The following is a 25,180-nucleotide window of genomic DNA, read 5'->3' on the forward strand; positions in this document are numbered from 1 at the left end:
CTTTATGCAGTAATCTGTCGATGGACATTTAGGTTGTTTCCATGTTTTGGCTATTGTAAATAGTGCTGCTATGAACATTGGGGTGCAGGTGTCTTTTTGAATTAGGGTTCCTGCTGGATATATGCCTAGGAGTGGGATTGCTGGGTCATATGGTAAGTCTATCCCTAGTCTTTTGAGGAATCTCCATAATGTTTTCCACAATGGCTGCACCAAACTGGATTAACTTTTTTTTTTAATTGAAGTGTATTTGAATTACAGTGTTGTTTCTCCTTCATTGTTTGTTTTTTTGTTTTCTTGTTTCCTTTAATTCTTCATTTTTGAAGGAAAGTCTTGATGGATATAGAATTCTTGATTGCCAGTCTTTTTCTTTCAGCATTTTGATTATGTTATCCTACTGCTCCCTGGCCTCCATGGTTTCCGATGATAAGTCACCGCTTACTGAGGATCCCTTCTATGTGAGGCATCCCTTCTCTATGTTTGCTTTCAAGATTCTCTTTTTCTGACTTTCAGTAGTTTGATTACGGTACATCTAGGTGAAGCTCTCTGAGTTTGTTACACTTGGGCTTGTTGAGCTTCTTGGATGTGTAAATTAATGTTTCTCATCAAGTTTGGGAACTTGATGATGTCCCACCAGTCTCTGAGGTTCTGTTCATTTTCCTCCACTCTTTTTCTTTCTTTTCCTCAATCTGGAGACTCTGAATTGACCTATATTCAGGTATGTTGATTCTTCCTTCTCTGCCTGATTCTTTCTTCTCTGCCAAGCCCCTCTACTGAATTTTCATTCTGGTGATTGTACTTTTCAACTGCAGAATTTGTTTGTTTCTGTTTTTTAAATAATTTCTATCTCTTTATTGATCATCTCCATTTGGATATATTTCTCATACTTTCCCTTAGTTCTTTAGACATGATTTCCTTTAGTTCTTTGAACGTATCTAAACTAGCTGACTTCAAGCCTTTGTCTAGTAAGTTCAACATCTGCACGTCCTCAGGGATGGTCTCTCTTGACTGACTGCCTTTCCCCCACTCTGTATGGATCATACCCTCTTGTTTCTTTTAATGACTCGTCAATTTCTGTTAATGTTTGGACATTTTAAATAATAAAAATATGGCCACTCTGAGCATCATTTTCTACCCCCGCCCAGAGTTTATTGTTTTTGTGTGTTTGTTTAGTGACTTTCTGAATTAATTATGTAAAGTCTGTATTCTTTGTGATATGTTGTCACTGAGGTTCTGTTCAGTTAGCTTAGATACCAGCCAATGATTAGACAGAGCTTTCTTTAAATGCCTGAAACCAGTAAGTCTCACAGCCCTTGCCAAGGGGCTTTGGGTGTGTTTTGGGGCACACCTTCAACACTCATCCGGGCAGTTTACAGCTCCACCTTAGCCATCACATGAGTGCCAGTGCAGAGCTTCAAGGTAAGCCTGAAGTGAGAGCCTAGGCCCTTCTCAGGACTTCTCCTGAGCTGCCCGTAGTCTAGATTTCCAGTAGTATGTTGGAGCTTTCCAAAGCCCCCTGTGAACATCTCGTTCACCAGCTTTTCCTTTTACGTTATTTCAGTTACCCTGTTGTTTGCCCAACTGTTATCCATTGCCTTAGGCAGCCTCAATATTAAACAATTACTTCTGATTATTTTTAATAACTGCCCCTAGGGGAAAGGCTCTCTGCATGATGTCCGCTCTAAGTCAGGTCAAATAAACACAGTCTTGTGAGGGTGGTCTTGCGGAAACTCACTAGACAGGTCAGATCACGACAGCTCTCTGGCAGTGGGCTTTGAAGGGGTTCCGATCCTTCTTTGCTCCCTTTCAGTGTCTATAAGGCTGCTGATTTCCAAGGTTACTCTAGATCTGAGGAGGGGTAAGTGGGAATAGGGCAAGTTAAAACGTGAGGTGCACCGTTCTTACCACGATTCAGATGTTTTTCTTGAATCAATGCTCCGCAGATTGCTGCAAGCTTTTGGTTAATTTCCAGAGTTTGAAAAGTTATTCTCAAGATGTTTTCCAGTGTTATTGTTTCTTTTACAGAGCAGAGGACTTTGAGAGGTCCTTGTTCTACTCTTTCTCTGACATCCCTTTTTAGTTGTTTTAGCTTCAAAGTTGTTTGTTTTATCTTTGGAAATAGGAGAGAGAGTATGTTTGAAGAGAAGTGAGTCCTGGCGTCTGTCTCAGCCGTGTGAATGGCATGTTCTCTCTGAAAACACTGGCCTCAGTTTTTCCATCTGCAGAGGAGGGGTGCAAATGCATCTCTCCATCTCTTCTCCCGTCCTCTGTGGACTAAATGTGTTACGTATGTGGAGAAGCTTTGATCCCTTTGGAAGAAAAGCAGTTAACTTCTCTAAGGCTGTAGGACTGTTACTTCCCAGTCTGCTTCCCATTGTGTGCCCCGGATCAGGCCACTGAACTGACTGCTCTGTTCCTCTCCGCACTCCGCCCCACCTCTTTCTAAGGAAGAGACAGTGCTCATTCTCCCCGTAGACATGCCAGTAAATTTAAATTGCTTTAAATGTCTTTAAAATTTCTTCAAGTAGTTCAGGAAAAATTGCAGTTGTTATTTGCAGTTTGATAGGAAATTATGGTTATTTTGCACACATGCAGTATATTTTAATTCAATCATAAGTATGTGGTTATTAGAGGTTTTTTTTTATTACACACAATACTAGAAATAGAGTTTTGAAAGCCCCAGTAGCCCTTTACATGCTGCCCCTTTTCTTGGTGTCAAACACCTCCCTAGCTCCATCAGCCCAAGCTTCTGTGGAAAGTGGTTAGAACTCACAGCTTACTTTCTCAATTGTGCTCAAATATGCTGAACATAAAATTTACCATTTAAACCAAGCTTAAGTGCACAGTTCAGTGGCATTAAGTACATGCACGTGTTTTGCAATGTAATGTATGTATCTCTTTTTGAAAAATACAGATTCCACAGTTTCTAGACAGTGTTTGCCTTGTGAGCCAACATCGTTATCACATGTAAACAGTGTGGACTACGCTGTTTTGGTCATTCATTTTGCAGGAAGCCATGAGCTTTGTAAAATGTGGGAGGTGTTGATTTCATAGGTCAGGCTGCCTTTACCTCATTTCATTTCTGAAAACAACCTAAATAACCCAGTTGTTCATACACAGTATGTTTAACCTGCATCTCTTTTTTGGTGCTACAGGTTGTAATGCTGGCTAAAATTAACAGCCAGACAGCCGTGTCAAGAGGATTGTATCAGCCAGCAACAACCTTTATGGGCCGTCACCTGTCAGCTGTCTCAAGCATGGGAGATTTCAGTACGGAGCAGAAACCCCCCCAGCCCACAAAGAACTTTTCAATCCCTGACCCACGTTCACACCGGCAGACAGCCCAGAGCAGAAATGTGACAGGCAGCTGTGTAGTACAAACTAATAGTGACACGCGGTGCTTAAGTAAGTCTGACAAAACAGATGGAAAGACATGTCTTCAGATGGGTGAGAAAACGCCAGTCACAGCTGGTGCGTGGTCCGAGGAGGAACAGACTCATTGCTTGGAGACGGAAGGCAGCACACGTCAGGGCAGAAGTAATTTATCTGAGGGCCAGAAGTCTGCTGAACTCCATTCCCCGTCATGGAGAAGATTAAGTCCAGAGAACAGAGCCAGTGACTTAAAGGGTGACAGTTCCAGCAGATCCGAGGGATCCGAGGGAGCAATTCTGACATGGGAACATAATGAAGTAGAGGAAGACAGAGCCGGAGTGCCAGTCCCTCCGGCATCAGCCTCAGAATACGGCACATCCGAAAACAAGTGTCCTCCAGAGAGGCCGTCTGCCCGGGCAGCTTCCTCAGGTGGGGCGAGAGGCTGCGATTGTCTGCTGATTTTTGTGGGTATTTAGTTTCTCTGGGCGGTGGTGGATTTAGGTAAGAATACAAATACTGTCTAATTTTATCTGTCAAAAAACAAAGTGGTTACTTTGCCAACAAATTCCATTCTGATGATTTCTTAAATACACATGTGGAAATACTTTTGCAAGTAAGTTCTCTGATTTTTTAAACCCACTGTGAATTTTTTTTAAATTTTCATAAGTTTTAAAATACTGCAAATAGCTGTGGATTGTTTCTGCACATTTCTCATGGATGACGAATTCTGCTCTGTGAGGTAGAACATCTTACCCACTTCTCCCTGAAGTTCATGATCAGTAATCTGTTTATATCCCCTGTGACAGATCATCTTCCTTGTGGGGACCCAGAGTCACAGAAGCCTTTCAGGAAAATGCAGGAAGAGGAGGCAGAGGAAAGTTCGATCAGCAGTAGTGACCTCACAGTGTCTGTAAGTGAAGATGATCTGATTTTAAAGAGCCCAGAACCACAGCCAAATCCAGGTGACAACGTGGAGGGAGAAGACGGAACCGAGGCCTTAAATTTAATCCTCACTGGGCAAGAAGGAGATGCCCCACTCACAGGGAAACATCATTGTATTTTGCAAACCCTGAGCTCTCCTGATTCAAAAAAGGAATCTTCCGCTAACTCACCAACAAGAGAGTAAGCCGCTTGGTTTTGTTTTTTTTTTACTGTTCTGTTTTTAATTATAGGCATTTTCAGAGACCATTTCATGGGGAATGTATTACGGAACACTCAGCCATGAAGGTTTAAGCTCCGTAAGTCTCACAAATAGTCTTCTAGATAAGGGGTAATTTTCTTTCTTTTCTTTTTTTTCCTTTTTTTTTTTTTTAATGAAATAGCTTTGAGACTCTGAATATCATTGAAATCATGGTCCTTGGCAGTTAATAATTGTATCTAAACAATCCATGGTTAATTCGTAAGTCATTCTCCCACCCCATACCTGCCATCCTTTGAGAAAATACATCATTTTGGAGTTGTTCTAACACAAGAACACTTAAACTTACTAGGAATTCAGCTTTAGAGACTAAGAACTTTGTGTCTAATTGATACGCGTAATCCTTATATCCCTTGCCATAGTGTCATTTTTGTCATATGATTAAATATGAGTTAATAAGGTTTTCTAAGCCAGCTTTCCTTTTCTGAATGTAAAAATGAGGACATTGGAATTTTTAAGGTTAAATAGGAACATTAGTATTATATATCTTGAGTACTTATAATATCCAACTCATAAAAGCTCATATATGATGGTTTTTACTAGTAATTGGAGATACTCGGAATTACAGAAAATGTAGAAACTGTTGAGAACCAATCCTACAATAAAAGTAGCACTAATGGCGTCAGTTCTCTTAAGGGTGGAAGGAACCCAAGTCAACAGCCTGAGGTGGGGCTTGCCTTTCACAATGAGGAAGCCAAGGCCAGGGGCACAGGAGCGACACACGGGCCTGGGGCGGGCCCCCCGGGACGTCGGTGCACCGTGAGGCCGCCGCCCTCTGCGCTTTCTTCCCAGCAGCCCCAGCAGCAGTGAGAAGGTGGTGGGCGTCCTTGCGTGCCAGGGGCTGTGTTCTCTTCAAAGTGCCACGGTCCCTGTTCATATGCTGCCTCTTAACCGCTCATTATCTCCTTTCGGTGAGAAGTTTGATTCATAGTCTGACCGACTGCAAACTGATGTTTAAGAAATGCTGACTAAGAGCATCCAGGTGCAAAGTGCTTGCACTGTGGACGGAAGAGCCAGTATGGCTCTTGCCCTTGGGAGGCTGGCTTCATTGCAGAGGCAAACCGAGTGCCTTTTCCTAGTAACAGCACGTCTGTCTCATCACAGAGGTGTGGGTGCTACGGACATCATCAGACACTTTATTACTAGAGAGAGAGCGCTTCTACTGTAGGCTGGTATTTGCAGGCTGCTTTTTACAGCAGCTCACTGGGCAAGTTAGTCCTTCGGTAGGCTAACTGGAGGACTAGTGAACCTCCCAGGACTCAGTCTCTGTCTGCCATGAAACTAGTTGAGTATGTGTGTAGAATTACGAATGTTCTATCTCCTGTTGTCCTGTATGAATGACTTTTTCCTCTGACTTAAAACTCAGCTCCTTGAAATTTGGGGATATGGTTTCCCAAATTTGTTGGAAAGTGGAGGTACTTGGGGAATTTTTGAGTGTTTATCTTAATAAAATACCCCCAGAATGAAAGGTCAGTCAGCAGTGGTGGTTTTCTGTGTCTGTGTCACCCAGCTTGAGCCTGTGGGCTTTGTGTGGTGAAGGTCCTCCCCACGAGGAGGTGGAAGGTGGTTCTAAGTGATGCTGGTTGACCTGCCGGCGTCCTCTTATTTCCTCCTCAGCATGGGCCCGTCTCCTTTGCTCTGATGGGTCATTCTTAACCTGAGGCTGTGGCATCCTACTTACCAAGTACCACTGTGACCTCAAAGGTCCCTATCTCAGTTTACTTGTGGATCTGGAGGGGGCCTGGAGAAAAGTTCCTCGAATGAATTTTAGTTAACAGAGGTGAAGAGGTGGGACAAAGGAAGACACACGGAAGGATGTGATCAGGAAACTGGAACCTCCAATTTGATGGCAGCGATGATGGTCGCTTCAGGCACACCTCGAGATGTTCCGGATCAGTTCCAGGGCCCCACGATAAAACGAGTATCGCAGGAAAGCAAGTCACACTGGTATTTTGGTTTCCCGGTGTGCGTAAAAGCTGCGTTTACACTATGCTGTCGGCTGTTAAGTGTACAGTAGCCCTATGTCTAAAAAACAGACATACCTTAATTTAAAAATATCCTATTGCTAAAAAATGCTAACCATTATTTGAAAATGCAAGGTTACCACAAACCTTCAATTTGTAAAAAAACGTAGTATCTGCGAAGCTCAATAAAGCAAGGCCTGCCTTGTATTATGTTTCAGCATGTCTGGTGCCGCTGAGTGGTGGTAAAGGGTCAGGAAAGGTTTTATACAGGTGACGATGCAGCATCTTGAAGGCTGTGCAGGCTTTGAATAAGGAGGAGGAAGGAGTGGGGTAAATTGGGTCTGAAGGAAGAGTATGACCAGGAGTGCAGGTACAGAGAACACAAGGGGCAGAGCCGGCAGGGTGTGACTAAAAGCACACTCAGTAGGCGTTGTTAGAGCAGAGGGCTGATGTGTTGCCTGGCACCTGGTTGAGAAAGGCCCTGAATATCCAGCTGATATATTTAGGTTCATCTCTGTGTTTCACAGAACGTTGAAGGCTCTTTTGAGAGAAGAGTAGCATGGTGAGTAACTTGACTCGGGAGAAGTAATCGGACATCCATTAGTTTCATCAGGTAGACGCAGAAGGAATTCTGAGATGGCCCCTGAGATCCCTGCCCCCTGGCATACACCTGTGTAGCCCCCTGGCCTCCAGCGCCCACGGGACTGTGAGTTGGTGGAGCTCCCCCGCATGGCAGGCTGTTGTATGACAGGTTTAGAATTTTGCAGAAACAATGAAAGTCTCAAATCAATTGATTTTGAGCTAATCAAGAGGAATTATCTAGAGTGGGCCTGATGTAAACAGATCAGGCTTTGGAAAGGACTGGGCTCTTACAGAAGTCAGAGAGATTCAAGGCTGCTGAGATATTCTCCTGTTTACCTTGAAGGCATGAGCTGCCATCCTGCAAAGGCGGGTGGTGGGAAACGGTGTGCGGCGTCTGGGAGCCGAGGGCCTCAGGCCTTCAGTCACAAGGACCTGAACACTGCCAATACCAGTGAACCTGGAAGCAGACCCTGAGCCATAGATAAGATTGTGCCCCAGCCAACACCTCGATTTCAGCCTAGTGACACTGAGCAGAGAACCCCGCTAACCTAGACCCAGACCCGTGCCCCTTGGGCACTGTGAGATAAATTTGTGTTACGTCCTTAATTTGTGAGGCAGCAGTGGAAAATTAATACAGTTGACAAATTGGAATCAAAGATTGTAACTTTGCAATGGGTAGAAGTCACTCCGCGTAGTGACCTAAAACAGGCCGGATCAGATGTGTTCTCGTGACGACAGGGTGGCGGAGTGAGAAGCCCAGCAGCCAGTAACCTGCGCTCGTCCTTCCCTGTACCCTCACCATCTCCTGTACCCTCACCATCTGAGCAGGTGCGTTTCACACAGGGCCACGTGCGGGTGAGCAGGGGTGGAACCTGGGAGACTGGCAGGGACCTGGAAAGGTGGGTGTGCACGTCTGCATTAACCAACAAGCGGTTTCTCTTGCACGTGTTACTTGCTCTGGTTCTTTCTCTAGTGAATGAGCAATGTATTGAGACTTTGTTTTGTGTTGTGTGTTTACGGATACATGATGTCCGATATCCATCCACCTTTGCAGTGTCACACAGAAAAGTTTCCCTGCACCATCCACTCATCTCTCTTTCCTTCTCATCATCCGAACCCCTGGTAACAGGGATTTTTTATTGCCTCTGTAGTTTTACCTTTTCCAAAATGTCATATATTTGGAATCATACAATATGTGACCTTTTCAGATTGGCTTCCTTCATTAAGCAAAATACATTTTAGATTCCTTTCTGTCTTTTCATGGCTCAGTATCTCATTTCTTTTCAGTGCTGAATAATATTTCATTATCTGGATGTACCACAGTTTACTTATGCATTCATCTACTGAAAGACCATCTTTGTGGCTTCCATGTTTTGGCAATGATGAATAAAGCTGCTGTAGACTGTGTGCAGGTTTTTGGGTGGACATAAGGTTTCAGCTCGTTTGGGAGTGAGTTGCTGGATTGTACGTGAGACTGCGTTTAACTTTGTAGGTAACCATCAAACTGCTTCCAGTGTCTTTGCCATTTTTATCCCCATGAGCAGTGAATAAGAGTTCCTGTGGTTGTCCATCCTTGTCAGAATTTGGTGTTGTCAGTTTTCTTGATTTTAGCCATCCTGATAGGTACGTAGTGGTATCTCATTGTTTTAATTTGCAATTTCCCTGATGACGTATGATGTTGAGCATCTTTTTATGTACTTATTTACCATTTGTATATCTTTGGTGAGATGTCTGTTCAGATCTGCCTGTTTTTTAATTGGGGTGTTCATTTTTTTTATTGTTGAGATTTAAGTCTCTTTGTATATTTTGGATACAAGTCCTTTATCGCGGAGAGAATGTGTTTTACAGATATTTTCTTTTGGTTTGTGGCTAGTCTCTCCATTCTCTTAACAGTGTCTTTTTGAGAAGAGAAGGTTTTGTGTTTTTGTTTTGTTTTGTTCTGTTTTTTCAAGCCATTAGGAGTGGCCAGCCCTCAGTGAGTGCCGTCCCATCACTACTGCTGAACTGAGCCACTCAAGGCACCCACCACCATCTTGAGAGCCCCAGAAGGTTTTTATTTTAATAAAGACCAACTTATCAATTTTGTTCTTTCATTGTGTTTTTGGTATTATATCTAAAAATCATCGCCAAATCCAAGATCACCCAAATTCCCTCCTATGTTATCTTCTAGAAATATTATAGTTTTGCATTTTACATTTAGATCTGTGATCCATTTTGAGTTAATTTTTGTGAAAAGCATAGGGTCAGTGTCTAGATTCATTTTTTCCATGTGGGTATCTGTTCCAATACCACCTGTTGAAAAGACTATCCTCTTTCCACTGAATTCTCTCTCCTCCTTCATAAAAGAACAGTTGACTATATTTGTGTCAGTCTGTTTCTGGTCTCTGTTGTGTTCCATTGATATATTTGTTTCTTCACCAGTACTGCACTGTCTTGAGTATAGTTACTTTATAGTAAATCTGGAAGTCTTGTAGTATTCAGGCCTCAGACTGCATTTTTCTTCAGTGCTGTGTTGGCTCCTCTGAGGTTTTTACTTTTCCCTATAAACTTAGAATCAGTTTGTCAATATCCAAAAATAAATAAATAAATAAATAAATAGTTGGAATTTTGACCGAATTGTATTGTGTCCATAGATGAAGTTGGGAAGCACTGACATCTCAACAGTGTTGAATCTTCCTGTGCATGAACATGGAATCTCTCTTCATTAGTTAGATCTTCTTTGATTTCTTTCATCAGTTTTGTAGTTTTCTCCATATAGTTCTTGTACATATGTTGTTAAACTTATTCTTAAATACTTCTCTTTTTGGTGCTAATGTAAATGGTATTGTTTTTTTAATTTCAAATTCTAATTGTTCATTGCTGCTATATAGGAAAGCAATTGGCTTTTGTATATTAACTTTATATCCCGCAGTGCTGCTATAATCACTCATTAGCTCCAGGGTTTGGGGTTTTTTTTTTTTTTTTTTGGTCAATTCTTTGGAATTTTCAGCATAGAAAAGCATGTCATATTTGATTGAAGATAATTTTATTTCTTCTCAACCTACATGTATCTTTTATTTCCTTTTCTTATTTTGTTAGTTAGGACTTCTAGGACAGTGTTGAAGAGGAATGGTGAGAGGAGTGGTGAGAGGGGACATCCTTGTCTTGTTCTTGCTCTTGTTGGGAAAGAATCTTGTTCTTCCCCATTAAGTATGATGTTAGCTGTAGGCTTTTGTAGATGTTCTTTATCAAGTTGAGGAAGTTCTCTTCGATTCCTGGGATCCTGAGTTTTTATCATGAATGAGTGTTGACTTTTTTATATGCTTTTTCTGTACCTAATGATAAGATCATGTGATTTTTCTTCTTTAGCCTGTTAATGTGATAGATTACATTCATTGATTTTCAAATGTTGAATCAGTCTTCTATACCTAGGATAAAGTTCATTTGGTCATGGTATATAATGTTTTATACATTGTTAGATTCAGTTTGCTAATATTTTGTGGAGGACTTTTGCGTCTATGTTCATGAGAGATACTGATCTGTAGTTTTCCTTTCTTGTAATGTCTTTATCTGTTTTTAGTATAAAGATAATGCTAACCTTACGAAGTGAGTTAGGGGGAAAAATGAGTTAGGAAGTATTTCCTCTGCTTCTAGCCTCTGAAAGAGATTGTAGGGAATTGGTATAATTTCTTCTTTACATGTTTGGTACAATTCACCAGTGAACCCATCTGGACCTGGTGCTTTCTGTTTTGGAAAATTATTATTGATTCAATTTCTTTAAGTTAAATGGTTCTCCTGATATTATCTGTATCTCTTTCTGTGAGATTTGGTAGATTGTATACTTCAAAAAATTGGTCCATTTCATCTAAGTTATCAAATTTGTGAGCATAGAGTTTTTACTATTCCTTTATTATCCTTTTAGTGTCTGTAGGATCAATAATGGTGGCCTCATTATTTCTGATATCTGTGTCTTCTCTCTTTTTTTTCCTAAGTTAGCCTGGTGTTATGAAATGTTTCTGTTCCCAAATTTATATGTTGAAGCCCCAGTGCCCAAGTGACTGTACCTATAGATAGAGACTGTGAAGAGGTGATCAAGGTTGAATGAGGTCAGAAGGGTAAGGCCCTGATCCTACAGGGCTAGTGGAGCCGTTATAAGAAGAGGAAGAGACACCAGAGCTCTTCTTTCTCTGCCATGTGAGGACACAGAAGGTGGCCAATGTACAAGTTCCATCAGGAACCAGATCAGTCAGGACCTTGGCCTTGGGCTTCCCTGCCTCCAGAGTTATGAAAAAGAAATCCCTGTTGTTGAAGTAGCCCAGTTTGTAGTATTTTATTATGGCAGCCTGAGCAGACTGATATGCCTGGTTAGAGGTTTATCTGTTTTGTTGATTTTTTTTTTTAAGGACCAGAACCAGCTTTTTGTTTTGTTGATTTTTCTTTCTTATTTTCTTGTTTTCAATTTCATTGATTTCTGCTCTAAATTTTATTATTTCTTCTGCTTATTTTGGATTTAATCTGCTTCTTTTTTCTCATTCCCTAGGGTGGAAGCTTAGATTATTGATTTTAGATCTTTCTTCTTTTCTAAAACAGGCATTCAGTGCTATAAATTTCCCCATAAGCACTGCTTTCATTGCGTCTTACAGATTTTGATGTTGTTGTTTTCATTTTCATTCAATTTGAGATATTTTTAAATTTCTCTTAATACATGGGTCAAATGAGAAGTCTTATACAGAAATACATTGTTTAAACTCCAAACATTTTTAGATTTCCTATTATCTTTCTGTGATTGATGTCTTAGTTTAATTCCATTGTGATCTGAGAGCACACTTACTATGACACTTTTTGTTCTTCTAACTTTGTTGAGGTGTGTTTTATGACCCAGAATGTGGTTTGTCTTGGCAAATGTTCCACGTGAGCTTCAGAAGAATGTGTATTTTGCTATTGTTGGATGAAGTGTCCTATAAATGTCAGTTAGATCCAGTTGAATAAAGACGCTCTCCATTCCGCAGTATCCTTGTTGACTGTTTGCCTGCTGGACATAACAGTTACTGATAGAGTTGTGCTGAAGTGTTCAGCTGTAATAGTGGATTTATCTTTTTCTCCTTGCAGTTCTATCAGTTTTTGCCCATGTATTCTGATGCTCTGCTGTTGCATACGTACACATAAAGGATTTTTATGATATTCTGTTCAGTTTTGGGTGTTCATCCTGCTTGGGGTTCTCCAACCTTCCTGGATCTCTGGTTTGGTGTCTGTCATTAACTTTGGAAAATTCTCAGCCATTATTAATTCAAATATTCTTCTCCTTTCTCTCTTTCTTCTCCTTCTAGTAGTCTCATTACTTTAGTAAGTTTTATAAGAAACTTCCAAACTGTCTACCAAAGCAGTTGTACCATTTTGCATTCCTACCAGCAGTGAATGAGAGTTCTTGTTGCTCTACATCCTCACCAGCATTTGGTGTTATCAGTGTTCTGGATTTGGACCATTCTCAGAGGTGTGAAATGGTATCTTGTTGTTTTAATTTGCATTTCCCCAATGACACGTGATGTGGAGCATCTTTACATATGCTTATTTGCCATACGTACATCTTCTTTGTTGAGCTATCTTAAGGTCTTTGGCCCATTTTTAATTAGGTTGTTAATTTTCTTACTGTTGGGTTTTAAGAGTTCTTTGTATATTTTGGATAGCAGTCCTTTATCAAATGTGTCTTTTGCAGATATTGTCTCCCAGTATATATGCCTTGTTTTATTCTCTTAACATTGTCTTTTGCAGAGTAAAAGTTTTTCATTTTAATAAAGTCTTGTTTATCATTTATTTCTTTCATGGATCCATGCCTTTGGTGTTGTATCTAAAAAGTCATTGCTATACCCAAGGTATAGCCAAACCCTAGGTCTGTCTTCTCTTAGGTTATTTTTTAGGAGCTTTATAGTTTTGTGTCTTATGTTTAGAACTGTGAACCATTTTGAGTGGATTTTTGTGAAGTGTATGAAGTCTGTGTTTAGATTCTTCTTTTTTTTTTTTTTCTTTTGCATGTGGATGTCCATTTGTTCCAGCATGTGGATGAAAAGTTAACTTTTTTTTGGCTAGTTATCCTTCATTTGAAAATATTTTTATCTTTTTTTAATTGAGATACAATTGAAATATAACCTTATATATATATTTCAGGTGTACAACATAATGATTTGATATTTGTTTACATTGAGAAATGATCGCCACAGTAAGGCTAGTAATATCCATCACCACATATAGTTAAACTTTTTTTCTTATTGTGAAAATTTTAAGAATTTACTGTCTTAGCAGCTTTCAAATATATAATGCAGTGTTGTTAACTGTAGTCACCATGCTTGACGTTACCGCCTCAGAACTTATTTATTTTATAACTGGAAGTTTGTACATTTTACTGCCGTACCCATTTGGCCTCCTCCCACCCTTTGCTTACCAAACCACCAATCTGTTCTCTGTATTTATTAATTCAGTTTTTTTTTGGGGGGGGGGGATTCTTCATATAAGTGAGGTCATACAGCATTTGTCTTTCCCTGAGTGACTTGTTTCACTTAGTATAATGTCCTCAGAGTCCATCCATGTTACCATAAATTGCAGGGTGACTAATAGTCCATTGTAAACATATACCACAATTTCTTTATCCATTCATCCATTGATGGACATTTGGGTTGCTTCCATATCTTGACTATTGTAAATAATGCTTCAGTGAACATGGGGATGCATATATCTTTTCAAGTTAGTGTTTTCATTTTCTTCGGATAAATACCTGGAAGTGGAATTGCTGGATCATATGGTAGTTCTATTTTTAATTTTTTGAGGAACCTCCATGGTGACTGTACCAATTTACATTCCCACCAGCAGTGCACAGGGGTTCCCTTTTCTCTGTATCCTTGCCAACACTTGTGATTTCTTGCCTTTTTGATGATAGCAATTCTAACAGATGTAAGATGGTATCTCACTGTGGTTTTGATTTGCATTTCCCTGATGAGTAGTGATGCTGAGCACCTTTTCATGTACTTGTTGGCTATCTGTATATCTTCTTTGGAAAGATGTCTATTCAGATTCTCTGCCCTCTGCTATTAAGTTGTATGAGTTATGAGTTCTTTATATATTTTTTGAACATTGACCCCTTATCAGACATATGATTTGCCAATAATTTCTCCATTCAGTGGGTTGCTTTTTAGTTTGTTGCTGGTTTCCTCTGCTGTATAGAATTTTTTTAGTTTGATTTAGACCCACTTGTCTATTTGTGCTTTTGTTGCCTGTGCTTTTGGTGTCATATCCAAGAAATCTTTGCTGAGAACAGTGTCAGGCAGCTTTTCCCCTGTTTTCTTCTAGGAGTTCTACAACTTCAGGTCTTACAGGTCTTTAATCCATTTTGAGTTGATTTTTTGCGTCCCGTAACATAAGGGTCCAGTTACATTCTTACTCATGCATGTAGCTATCCAGTTGTTGACGAGACTGTCGTTTTCCTATTGTGTGTTCTTGACACTCTTGGTAAAGATCAATTGACTGTGTGCATGGATTTACTCTGTTCCATTGGTCTCTATATCTGTATTTATGTCAGTACCAAATATTTTGATTACTGTAGCTTTGTAATATGTTTTGAAATCAGGAAATGTGAGTCCTCCAGCTTTGTTCTTTTTTCTCAACATTATTTTGGCTATTCAGAGTCCTTTGTGGTTCCGTACGAATTTTAGAATTGTTCTTTCTTTTTCTGTAAAAAATGCCACTGGGATTTTGAGAGATTGCATTAAATCTGTAGGTGACTCAGGGTAGTGCGGCCATTTTAACAATACTAAGTCTTCCTTTCCATGAACACGAGATGTCACTCCATTTGTTTGTGTTTTCTTTAATTTTTTCCAACAGGGTTTTGTAGTTTTCAGTGTGCAAGTTTTCTGCCTTTTTTGTTAAGTTTATTTTTAAACAGTATCTTACTCTTTTTGATGCTATTGCAAATGGGATTATTTTCATAATTTCCTTTTTAGATTGTTCTTTGTATAGAAATATCACTGATTTTTGTGTGTGGACTTTGTATCCTGCAGCTCTACTGAGTCATCAGAGTATAAATGCATTTTAAAGCCGGGGCCTTGAGAGGAATGTTAGGAAATAAGCACACAGGAAGCAGCCCACGGCCTGAGTCCACATCCAAGGTCAGGGAGACCAGAAGGAACCAGAAAGGAATCTGGGAGGAGTCTGCAGTGAAGAGTGAGGAGGACCGAGGCAGGGTTGTACTGCAGATGCTGAGTAGGATGGTTGGGGTGGGGTTTAGAGAGACTGAGTCACCTTCCCAGGTCACAAAGCTAGCTGGAGATGGAGCTGACACCCAGATTGACTCATGCCCTTAGGTACTCTGCTCTGCCACGTGAATCCCCACCAAATAGTGCTATTCCTTCTAAAGCACCAACTCTGTGCCAGGCACTGTGGGGAGACCTTTATTTCTGGTAGTCCAGTCGTTCCTGCTGTCATCACCATTTTATAGAGGTGGAAACAGATGCAGAGAGGTTGTGTTCAGAGTCACAGAGTGGCTCAGCGTGCTTCAAACACAGCCGTCTGGGTCCAGAGCCTGCACTCTCAACCGTCTCCCAATAACCCTCCACTGCCTGCCTCTCTGAGTCACCAGGAAGGTTGAATAAGGAAGCTCAAGAAGCAAATAGATTCTTTAATTAGAGAAAGAAAAGGAAACCAAGCAGCGGCAGTTTGGCCTGTGACTCTGTCCACATTGATTTCTGTGCCTTCAAGCCTCAGACAAGCGGCCGGCGCGCCCACGCCTCCCTCTGCCCCGCGGGCTGCGTGCTGAGTTGCTTTGTTCTTTCTCCCCCGGCATAAGGCTGAGGGCCAGAGGGAACACTGCTTTTTAAGCGAAGCCGGATGAAAGCCTGGCTTCCTCGAGGCTGTGAGAATGCCACCACGTAGACTGACTCTCACCCGGTGATTTTAATTCAGCCCCTCTTGAAAGGTAAATACAGGAGGGAAGTCGTCGCATCTGAGGAAGGCTTACTGCTGGAAACCATGTCACCTGGAGTAATGGGCCACAACTGTGTCCTTCCAGAGATTACCCAGAGCTCATGTGAAGAGGGGCTGGAAGCGAAGTTATGAAGTCAGTGTCCTGCAGGTGTCTGTTCTCAGTTGCTTTTTTCCTTCACCGTCACTTGTTTTTCCTGGACATGACCTCTGCCCCTCAACACAGGTGCCCCCCTGAGCTTTTTCTTGTCACCCCACATATTCTGGCGACTGTTCCCAAAGTCAGGTCGTGCATTGCACTTTTGGAAAACTAACCCAGTGCCGGCGGGGCAGGGGAGGGGTGCTCGCTCTGCCCGCGCGTCCTTCTCCAGTCGTGTCTGTGCCTCCCCTGTTAGCTCACCTATTTTGAACTGAAAAATCTGAGGCTTTTCCTTATTTGGGTTTAAATTTTTTAAAGATTCATAACCAGGTTTCTAAGAGGGAGGTAATCCTGAGACCTGATTGTCAGCCAGGTAGGCGGTAACTACAGCCGTTGTCACCGCATGTTGTGTGCGTGCAGATGTTAAAAGAAGTCTCCGTTGGCCAACCCCAGCCCTCATTAGAGGCTGCTAGCCTCGGTTAGAAGAGGGGTGACCTGGAGCGAGGGCCAGGGTAACACTGAGGACTCATGACAGTTACAGCCTGAAGAGCTTTCACCAGCGACAGGCTGGCTGGTGAAATTTCCCGCAAATTTTGTTTGGTTACTTGTCCCAGTTCTTAAGTGCTTATATGTATACGCAGGTTTTCATTTATTTTGGGTAAGTTTTGAAAATGTGTAGTGTACCAGAAAGAGATCCATTTTCTAAGTTTTCAAATTTGTGAGCATGTTATATTTTAGAATTTTTCCTGTGTCAATAATCATTTGTCATGTTCCCTTATTTCTTTTTCTTTTTTTTTGAATGGTCAGCCGTGTAGTCTGACATGTGTACACACTGCAGAGTGATCGTTGTCGCGTGCCCCCGTACAGTTGACCCCCTTCACACATTTTCCCCCATCCCACTTCTGCCCTAATCTGATCCACTAATCTGATCTGTGTGTCTGTGAGGTTTTTTCTTTTGTTTGTTTCATGTCCCCTCTTTTCATTTATAATTTTTTGTCTGCCCTATTTTTTTCATCAAATCCTACATGATATTTGTCTATTTTATTTTTTCAAATAACCAGATTTGATCCCATCTGTTGCTTTAAAAAAATCTCTTTCATTTCTGTTATTATCTTTATTATTCCCTCTTTACTTTCCTCAGTTTTACTATGTGGTTCTTTTTCTGACTTGAGTTGAATGCCTAATTTCCAGTCTTCCTCATTTTCAAGCATATGTTCTGAAGGCTTTGAATTTCCCTTGACGTACTACGTTTCTGCACCCCACGGGTCCCCACAAGTAACACTGTTGGTGTCATTCAGTTTGATAAGTTTAATTATCTAAATGTTTACAAGGATTATACTTTTAAATAGGCATTATTTAAAAATGATTTTGGGGGTTGGTGTAGATCAGTGCTTAGTATGAACAAAGTCCTGGGTTCAATCCAGGAAAAAAGAAAAGTTTTTTTTGTTTTTTTGTTTTTTTTTAGTTTCTAAACATACTGGGGGAAAGGAGGACTATCTTTTCATCGCAGATTTCCAATTTTATCACATTTTTGGCAGAATGTGCTCTAAACAACAACTGTTGTTTGGTCTTTGTTGATCGTAGCCAGTTTTTTTCAGATGCCTGTGGATGCTTGAAAAGACTGTACCGTGAAGTCTTCGTTGGGTGTGGGGTTCTGCGTGTCCCCATGAGCTCAAGCTGGCTGACTCCATAGTTCTAATGACCTGGATATTTACTAATTTTCATTTGATCTGTAAGTTTCTAACCTTTCAAAATCTGTTGTGAATTAATGTTTTTACACTCTTCCAGGACAATGTAAATACCTTAGTTACTGTATCTTCATTATTCCCTGTGGGTCTGTTTGTATTTTCTTTTATTTCTCTGTTTTTAATCACTCTGTCTTGTTTTTCTCCACTCTCTGGTCATTTCTTATTGGATGTTGTACAGGAGCGTTTTTGGAGTGGCTGGAGGCCTAGAGCCCTCGTCCTCTAAAGAGGGTTTACGTTTGCGCCTCGCAGCGTCTGGAGCAGAAGCCGACCTGGTTCATTTTCATCCAGGTCTGAAGACTGAGATGATCTGAAGCCAGGCTTCAGTCCCCCTGAGGGCCAGACAATTTCTGTCTCACCCTTATCTGTAGGAAGTGGCCCTTTGCATTTCCAGCTCCAAATGTGGGTGATTCATTAAGGTTCCTTTTCCTTGGTGGTCCTGGACTCGAATTTTTATTCTCCTACTCTCTGGGGTCATTTGGAGCTCCACTCAGCTTCTCACACTGCCAGCTGCTTTCTCAGAAACTGACACATGCCCTTCAAAGAAAAGGTGCTCCAAAAATTACTCCTCTCTCTGAATTTCCTTTTTCTCTAGACTTTGATTCTGTGATTCTTTACTACTTTCTCTCTCGAATGCTATCAAAGACGTGTTTTGTATTTGTTGTTCTTAGTGCAGAGACTACTGCACTACCCTGATGGCGCTGCAGGAAGCTTGCCGCGTGCACCGTGTAAGGTAAATGCTGCTGTGGAAGTACGGCAGACATGCAGAGAAGGGCATGAGTCTGGGGTGTGCCGCTCGATTGACTGTCACGGAGCGAATACCCTATAGCCTCGCCCGGTGAAGAAACAGCGTCGACGCCCGAGGCCGCCCCGACCCAGCCCCGCGCCGCTTGCCTGCTTCTCCCTCACAGTAACTGCTGCTTGGCTGCGCCTTCCTGTCTGAAGGCCTCAGAAACCAGGTCTCATTCGGTCCCTTTCAGGTTTAACGGTGAAGTGCATAGTTTGGCCAAGTCATTTCTAGTTTAGTTTGCCTTCACCTTTTAAGTCTCTCCCGGGGCTGGCTTTCTCTTCTTCCGTCTCGTCTCTCTCCCTGTCATGAGCCCTCTCACGTCTGTTAACAGTTTGTCCCTTTAGGCTGTGCACAATGCTTTCTTGTTTTCCTGTGTGTGATTTCTCGAAAGCCTTCCAAACTCATGACCATCTGCTGACACACAGAATATGCAGTTTCAGAATGTGGCTGTGCTTTATGCCTATTTATGAAAAAGTACTCGGAATATGAACCTGTTCCCTTTATTTCTCCTGTCGGGCTAGCCCTGCCCCTAGTCCCCTGTCTTTAACTAGAGGTGACCACCAGGAACAAATCAAGAATTTACCTGTGTGGCTGGGGTTGTTCTCTAGCTCTCTCCTTGGCCAGACATGCTGAGAATTGGCAGGAAGAATGGCAGAGCTGCGACCTTTGGTGGCTGTTACATTGGCTCTCCTTTTGACTAGTACCACGTTGACTAACTGAACTTGACCTCTGAGCTCTCCTTTATCGCCTTCATCGGGTTTGGTTTTTGGCACAAGCACCTGGTACAGTGGCTGGCACATGTTGGCAATTTGATAGTTAATTGATAATGAATGGTGCTCTGATGGGATGGTTCCAGAAGTCAAGACTCAGGGAAATACGTGAGGTGAAACAGGAGTGGCCAGCCCCCATTTTTTTTAAATTAGAAATAAACTTGGCTTCTGCTGCTCCTACTTCTAACTCTTGGTGTTTGGTAAATTTAATTTCTAGCATCAGAGAATCAGAATCATGACAAAATGGGCATTTTACTTACTCAGCCTTTTTCACTGAGAAATGTTAGGTGTCATGCCTTAAGTATGACTGTGTTGAGCATCAGGACACAAGGTCACCAATGAGGCCCCAGAACTCAGGGTCCAGCCAGAAAATAATCATCCAAATGGGTGTGATAAAAGTTTTCCTAAAAAGGGGGATACCTTCCAGAAACAAGATAATCAGAGTTGAAAATTTATCATAAAGGAAAGCATAGTCTAACCGCTGCGGGAACGTCTGAGCAGGCTGTGTGAGTAGCTGTCAGCCTGCAGCCGGGTCGGGAGGCTGGAGGCAGGACCGGGGAGTCACGGGCTCAGCACTGCTCTGGGGCCAGGGAGCCGAGTCCAGCGGGGACGACGTGGGGTGGGACAGTAGCGTTTTACCATACTTCCCCTTGGCCTGCCTGACATCTTTAATATCAACATGTTAGGGACAGGTTTAGGGGGTGAGTAAAGCTTGATACACTACTAGTGATCATAATCCTAGCTGGAATCACCTTTGAGCACTTCATACACCGTATCTCACTGACTCCAGCATCCCTGTGCCGTGGAGCTATCCTTACCTACATCTGCTGATGGGCGCCTGAAATATCCCCCTGCGGCCGTGCTCCGGTGAGCCAAGTTGTCCTGCATCCCAGGCCAGCTTTCCGGGTTTGGTGGCCCCAGAGCTCCCTCTCCTGTTGCTCTCCCAGAATGTTGATGGGGCGGCCTCTTACTTTCTTAGACCTCTTGGTTCTCTCCCCTCCTCGCTTTAAGTGGAAAGATTCTTTTTTCAGCCCTTTATTGTTCTAGTTTTGACCAATTTAGAGCTCACTCCCAGCGATTTCTTCTCAGGGCAGAATGCTGCTGTGAGACTCCAGGGCTCAGGGCCCAGACTGGCCCGCACCCTGCAGGCCCTTCTGCGCACCCTTGGGACAGCCCTGCGGGCCTGCTTCCAGACTGGCTCTCCCCACTCCACCTGCTGGTCTTTCGGGTGGTGCCACTGAGGGTTTGGTGTTCTTGCGTCCTCAGGAACGTCACATGTCCCTTGCTGCCCCTCCTCTACCAAGCGAGATGGAGGGGAGGGGAGGGAGGGGTGAAGGAGATGGAGTTAGGGTAGATGTGTCGTAGACCCGCTCCTCTGCCAGCGGTTGGGCTAAATCCTGCTGGGGGTGTCGCAGAACTGGGCCTCTTTCCGTACAGATTTGAGATGGAAAAGCAGTTTATTCTGAGTGGAACAAGTTTACCCTTGGTTTCAGAAGCTGGAGGGAGACCCTGGGAGTCAGGCCCCAGTTGTCTTAAGACCCAGGTAAGGTAGGAGAGACTGGAATGTGGCATGTTTCCAAGAAAAAGGGGCCGCCAGCAGGCCTCGGGGGATGCCGTGGGCAGGTGTTGCCATCAGTGAGCCTGGCTGGCTGGAGTCCCCCAGCCCAGGCCCCAGAGGCAGATGTAGAAGCCCCCCTGGGGTAGTCTTTCTGCCACCAGCGGACACTGCAGAGGGCGCCCTCTGCAGGCCTGGTGGGGCTCAGCAGGGGGCAGGCCATCGCGCCAGCTCGGGGCTGGGAGGGACACAGGAGACTGGTGAGGCCTGGTCCCCTCCTCCAGCCTGTGCTGCCTGGTTGAGGTTCCTGAGCAGAGATACGAGTGCCAAGAGCCTCGTCGAGACACCAGGAGGGCAGAAGGGAATTCTCTGTTCCTGGGTCTCTGTCAGGAGCAAGGACAGCCTTTGGTGGCTGTCCCGTCCCCTCTACTGACTCCAGTGCTGTCCTGGGCCGGCTCCGCGCACATCACCGGCAGGAGTCATGGTAACGGGCTGAGATGGAAGCAGCCTTTTTTGCAAAAAGCTAGACCATAAGCATTCCCTCTTCGACCTCCCTCCCCGTCCCTGTGCCCCCAGGTGTCAGCTCCCGGGTGGTACAGGAGCAGCCAGTGGAGGACGCCAGGTGATGCCCTTGGCCACAGTTTCTCCTTCCCTTCCTGGGCTCCATTCCCTCAGGGCCACTGTCCAGACACAGCGTGTCTCCACTGCTCTGACCACACCATGTGCCCACGCCCTGCGTAGTCCCGGGAGCACAGGTGTGCCCCCAGCTCGTACCTGGATCCTGTGCCCACCTGGAGCCCCACCCAAGGTGGGTGAGTTCCAGTGGGGACTGGGTCCTCAGAGCAAAGCTGAGATGCAGCCTGGGGGTTGGGGGCAATCTGCACACTTTCCTCCTCTCTGTTGCTTATGGCTCACGGTACTTCCAGTGTTTCACTTCTGTTCCTCACTTCTGAAGAGCAGACTTTGAGCCGTTGGTGGCGGGCTTCCGGGAGAACCAAATTCGTTTTAAGGTGGGATTAGAAAAGGAAGACTCAAGCTGGATGCCTGCGTGGGCAGGCCTCCCCCAGCGAGGACTCTGGGGAGTGCGTGCGGTAGGCCAAGCAGATGAGACAACCGAAGCCAAAAGCGAAGCAGAAAGTGAGCGCTTAGTATGGCCTCCCAGCTTCACCGCACCGTTGGGAGTCCTGGCTGGGAGACGGACGGTGGGCCCTTCATGTCCGAGGGGTGTGAGCAGACGTTCCAAGTCCCCGTCTTTCATGGCTGCCCGCTAGCTGTCTCTCTTTTTCTCACTGCCTTCCTTCGTCAGTGTAAGTTCATTTTAATTTGCTTGTCATTTTGATGGACTGAATGTCTGTGTGAGTCTGCTGCTTGGGAGTAGATGTTTTCCAGCCTTCACCCTCAGAACAGGGAGGGCTTTTTCTGAGCCAAGTGGGAAGCTGGAGCCCCCAGAGCTCCCAAGGGGAAAGCGTGCTGAGACCAAGGGCCCTGCAGCCGCCACGGGGGTCCCCGGCCACCCAGGGCACGTCCTGGCTTCAGGCTGGGTGTCCCTGTTGAAGGGCAGAGGGAAACACCCATGAGAAATTCTGGCCTTCCAGTGGCTCCTTAAGGAACTTAAAGGAAAGAAAGAAAGAAAGGCGGCCTGGGAGAGGGAGTAGTTCTGAGAATTGAAATGGGGCAGGATCAGGTCTGTTTTGAAGCCAACAAGGGGGAAAAGGCACGGGTTTGCTCACGCAGCAGGATGTTAGCGCACAGGGCGGGACGGCGCCGCGAAGCCCAGCCCCGCGGTCCAGCTGTCGGCCTGGTTGCTCTGTCTCCAGGTGAAGAGAAGGGGCCCTTGTTTCCCCGGGAAAGAGAGGAGCCTTGTTTGCTGACCCCTGGTCCCGGCCTGCTGAGGACTGCCCCTCCTCTGGCCTTTGTCCTCTGTCCCCTCCCCACCCCCCTCCTGGCTTTGTGCGCCCTTCAAGTGGCCCCCTGGGAGGGACCACCCAGAGGGCTGCACAATGGGGCTGAGGTTGCCACCAAAACATGGGCCTGGAGGCCAGCCTGTGAAAAGAGAAGCGCTGTTGAGCTGTGTGTGTCTGTCCTTCCTACAGCCGTCTCGTGTGCAGACAGAGCCCCCGATGAGCTTCACTGTGGCCGCACGTACAGCTGCTCCAGCAGGCGGCCGGCAGGCCGGACAGGGTGGCTTCCAGTGTGTTTTCCCAGGGCTCTCATTCTGGATGCGGTTTATACGTTCACACGTCTGGATTCCTGGTCGGGAAGTTTGATATCAAAGCAAACAAATTGCGCTGCCTTGATGAAACTGTTTTATCAGCCGTCCTCAGAGTTGGAGGCTTGGCGTTGCTCTTGGGTGAAATTTGTCTGTGATGCTGCTGAACAAAAGCTGGCAGCCTGGGATTCAGCCCTCAACAGCATTTACACCTCTGTAAAGGGATTAGCTCAGGCCGATTGTTACCCTGTTTAAATCTCAATTTGCATCTTCATGGAAGCGGCGCTTCTCCGGGCCTCTCTGCTTCTCAGCTGTGTTTGGTACCTGTGGGTGGGAGGTCAGGGAGGTTTTCTCTGGTTGGTGTAGGTGCTAAATTGCTTCGGGAGGACCAGTGAGCGACACACATTCAGTTAGCGGCTCAGGCTTTGACAGCCGTCGGCTCCGGTTTGTTAGTTATATTTTGCAGCAGTTGTGGGCTTTGAGCGTTTGGTGCGTGAACGCATTGTTACTTCTGCTTAAACTTAAGAACCTTCATGGGTCTTAGGAGAGTTTTAAATGTTGTTCACCATAATCAACCAATTTCCTTGGGAATTAAGTGCAGAAAACCAGACCTAGGAACCGATGAAATGGTAGTTTAAAAATCATCTTTTCCACCCAGACCGTGTGTTCTTAGTGTAAAGATCAAAGCCACCTTATGTTTTGGAAGGAAGGTGGGACCGAAGCCAAGAGGAGAAAGAAGTTGCGTTTCCAGCCTGGGGGTTTCTGCGAGTTGCGGCGGCCCGCAGGGACAGGTCACCCGGTTGCCTCTTCCCACCTGATGTGTTGGGTTATTCCTCAGTTTCAGGCTCACACGCACGGCCACCCCTACGGTGATGTCTGTTTGTTGTTGCTCATTCTGAAATAGTTTCCTCCCTAAAACTTTGCTCTGGATGTGACCAACTGCTTTATGATTTTTTAACCTCATTGAGAAGACAATAAAACGTGTTCCTTAAAACTTTTTAACAACGGACATTATATTACGTAAATTATGTAAGCAGACTCAGCCCTACTTATAGTCAGTGATCACCAGGCCATTTGAGACTGACTGCTGTCTCCTGGAGAAGATAAAATCCCAGAGTCAAGCTCGCAGCACTGCAGCTGAAGCACGGAGTTCTGAGGCCACCGAAGATGACACCCACGGCCCTGTGTGACGGTCACCTGCTAGAGTTAAGGGAAAGTTTATTTTCCATTTGCCAAGAAGTAATTCTCAGCTTGTGATACTGAAGGCAAGAATCTAGCACTTTTTCTCTCATTCTCTCATTAAAAAAAATGTACCTTGCGTATTTACTTTAGCCTGGCATAGAATTGTCTCTTTTAAATTATATCCTAAATTCTGTGTAACTGAAAGACGGAAAAGAAGCTTTCTTGGAAAGCAATTACTTTAAACTTGGCCAAAAAAGAGTTCTATTTATTGTATGCTTAACTGTTGTTGGATAAAATACAATGCACCTCTTTCAAGTGCTGCTCACGTTTCTAGCGATTAGTTGTCATCCAGCAGGTTTGTCCTCCTGCTGGACTTTGCAGAAAACAAACAGATGAAAGGGCCCAGGCATTGGTGCCAGGCTGGTCCACAAATCCTGGGAGAGACTGGACACAGGCTGTCAGGCCGAGGCCCTCTGGCTGGATTATTTTGTAGAAAATCAAATAGAAGGCGTGAAAGAAATTGGGATCTTGAATCCTAAAATAGTGTTTTCATAACACATAGTCTTTAATCTTTAGCTTCATACAGTGTGTGAGTTACTTGGGAGAGTTATTTTCAGCAAAAGATTGATGGATATTTTGCAGACGAAGTTTGATATCCCATGGGGAGATAACTGTTAGAAATCCTCGACATAGACCAGCTCATCCTTCAGCCAGACAAGCACTGAGTTAATCTG

At 44.0% G+C, this 25,180-nt stretch overlaps 1 protein-coding gene across 5 annotated transcripts in view; it reads left to right on the forward strand.

Moving 5' to 3' along the window:
- KIZ (kizuna centrosomal protein) overlaps positions 1-25,180 on the forward strand; it is a 96,039-nt gene that overhangs the window by 26,714 nt on the left and 44,145 nt on the right. For all 5 annotated transcript variants that reach the window (XM_064475927.1, XM_031434325.2, XM_031434327.2 and 2 more), the window contains 2 exons: positions 3,153-3,798; positions 4,176-4,491. In XM_064475927.1, the coding sequence (XP_064331997.1) occupies positions 3,153-3,798; positions 4,176-4,491 (962 nt within the window). The remainder of the gene's footprint in view (positions 1-3,152; positions 3,799-4,175; positions 4,492-25,180) is intronic.

Source organism: Camelus dromedarius, chromosome 18 (assembly GCF_036321535.1).
Source record: "Camelus dromedarius isolate mCamDro1 chromosome 18, mCamDro1.pat, whole genome shotgun sequence".
Taxonomy (NCBI): domain Eukaryota; kingdom Metazoa; phylum Chordata; class Mammalia; order Artiodactyla; family Camelidae; genus Camelus; species Camelus dromedarius.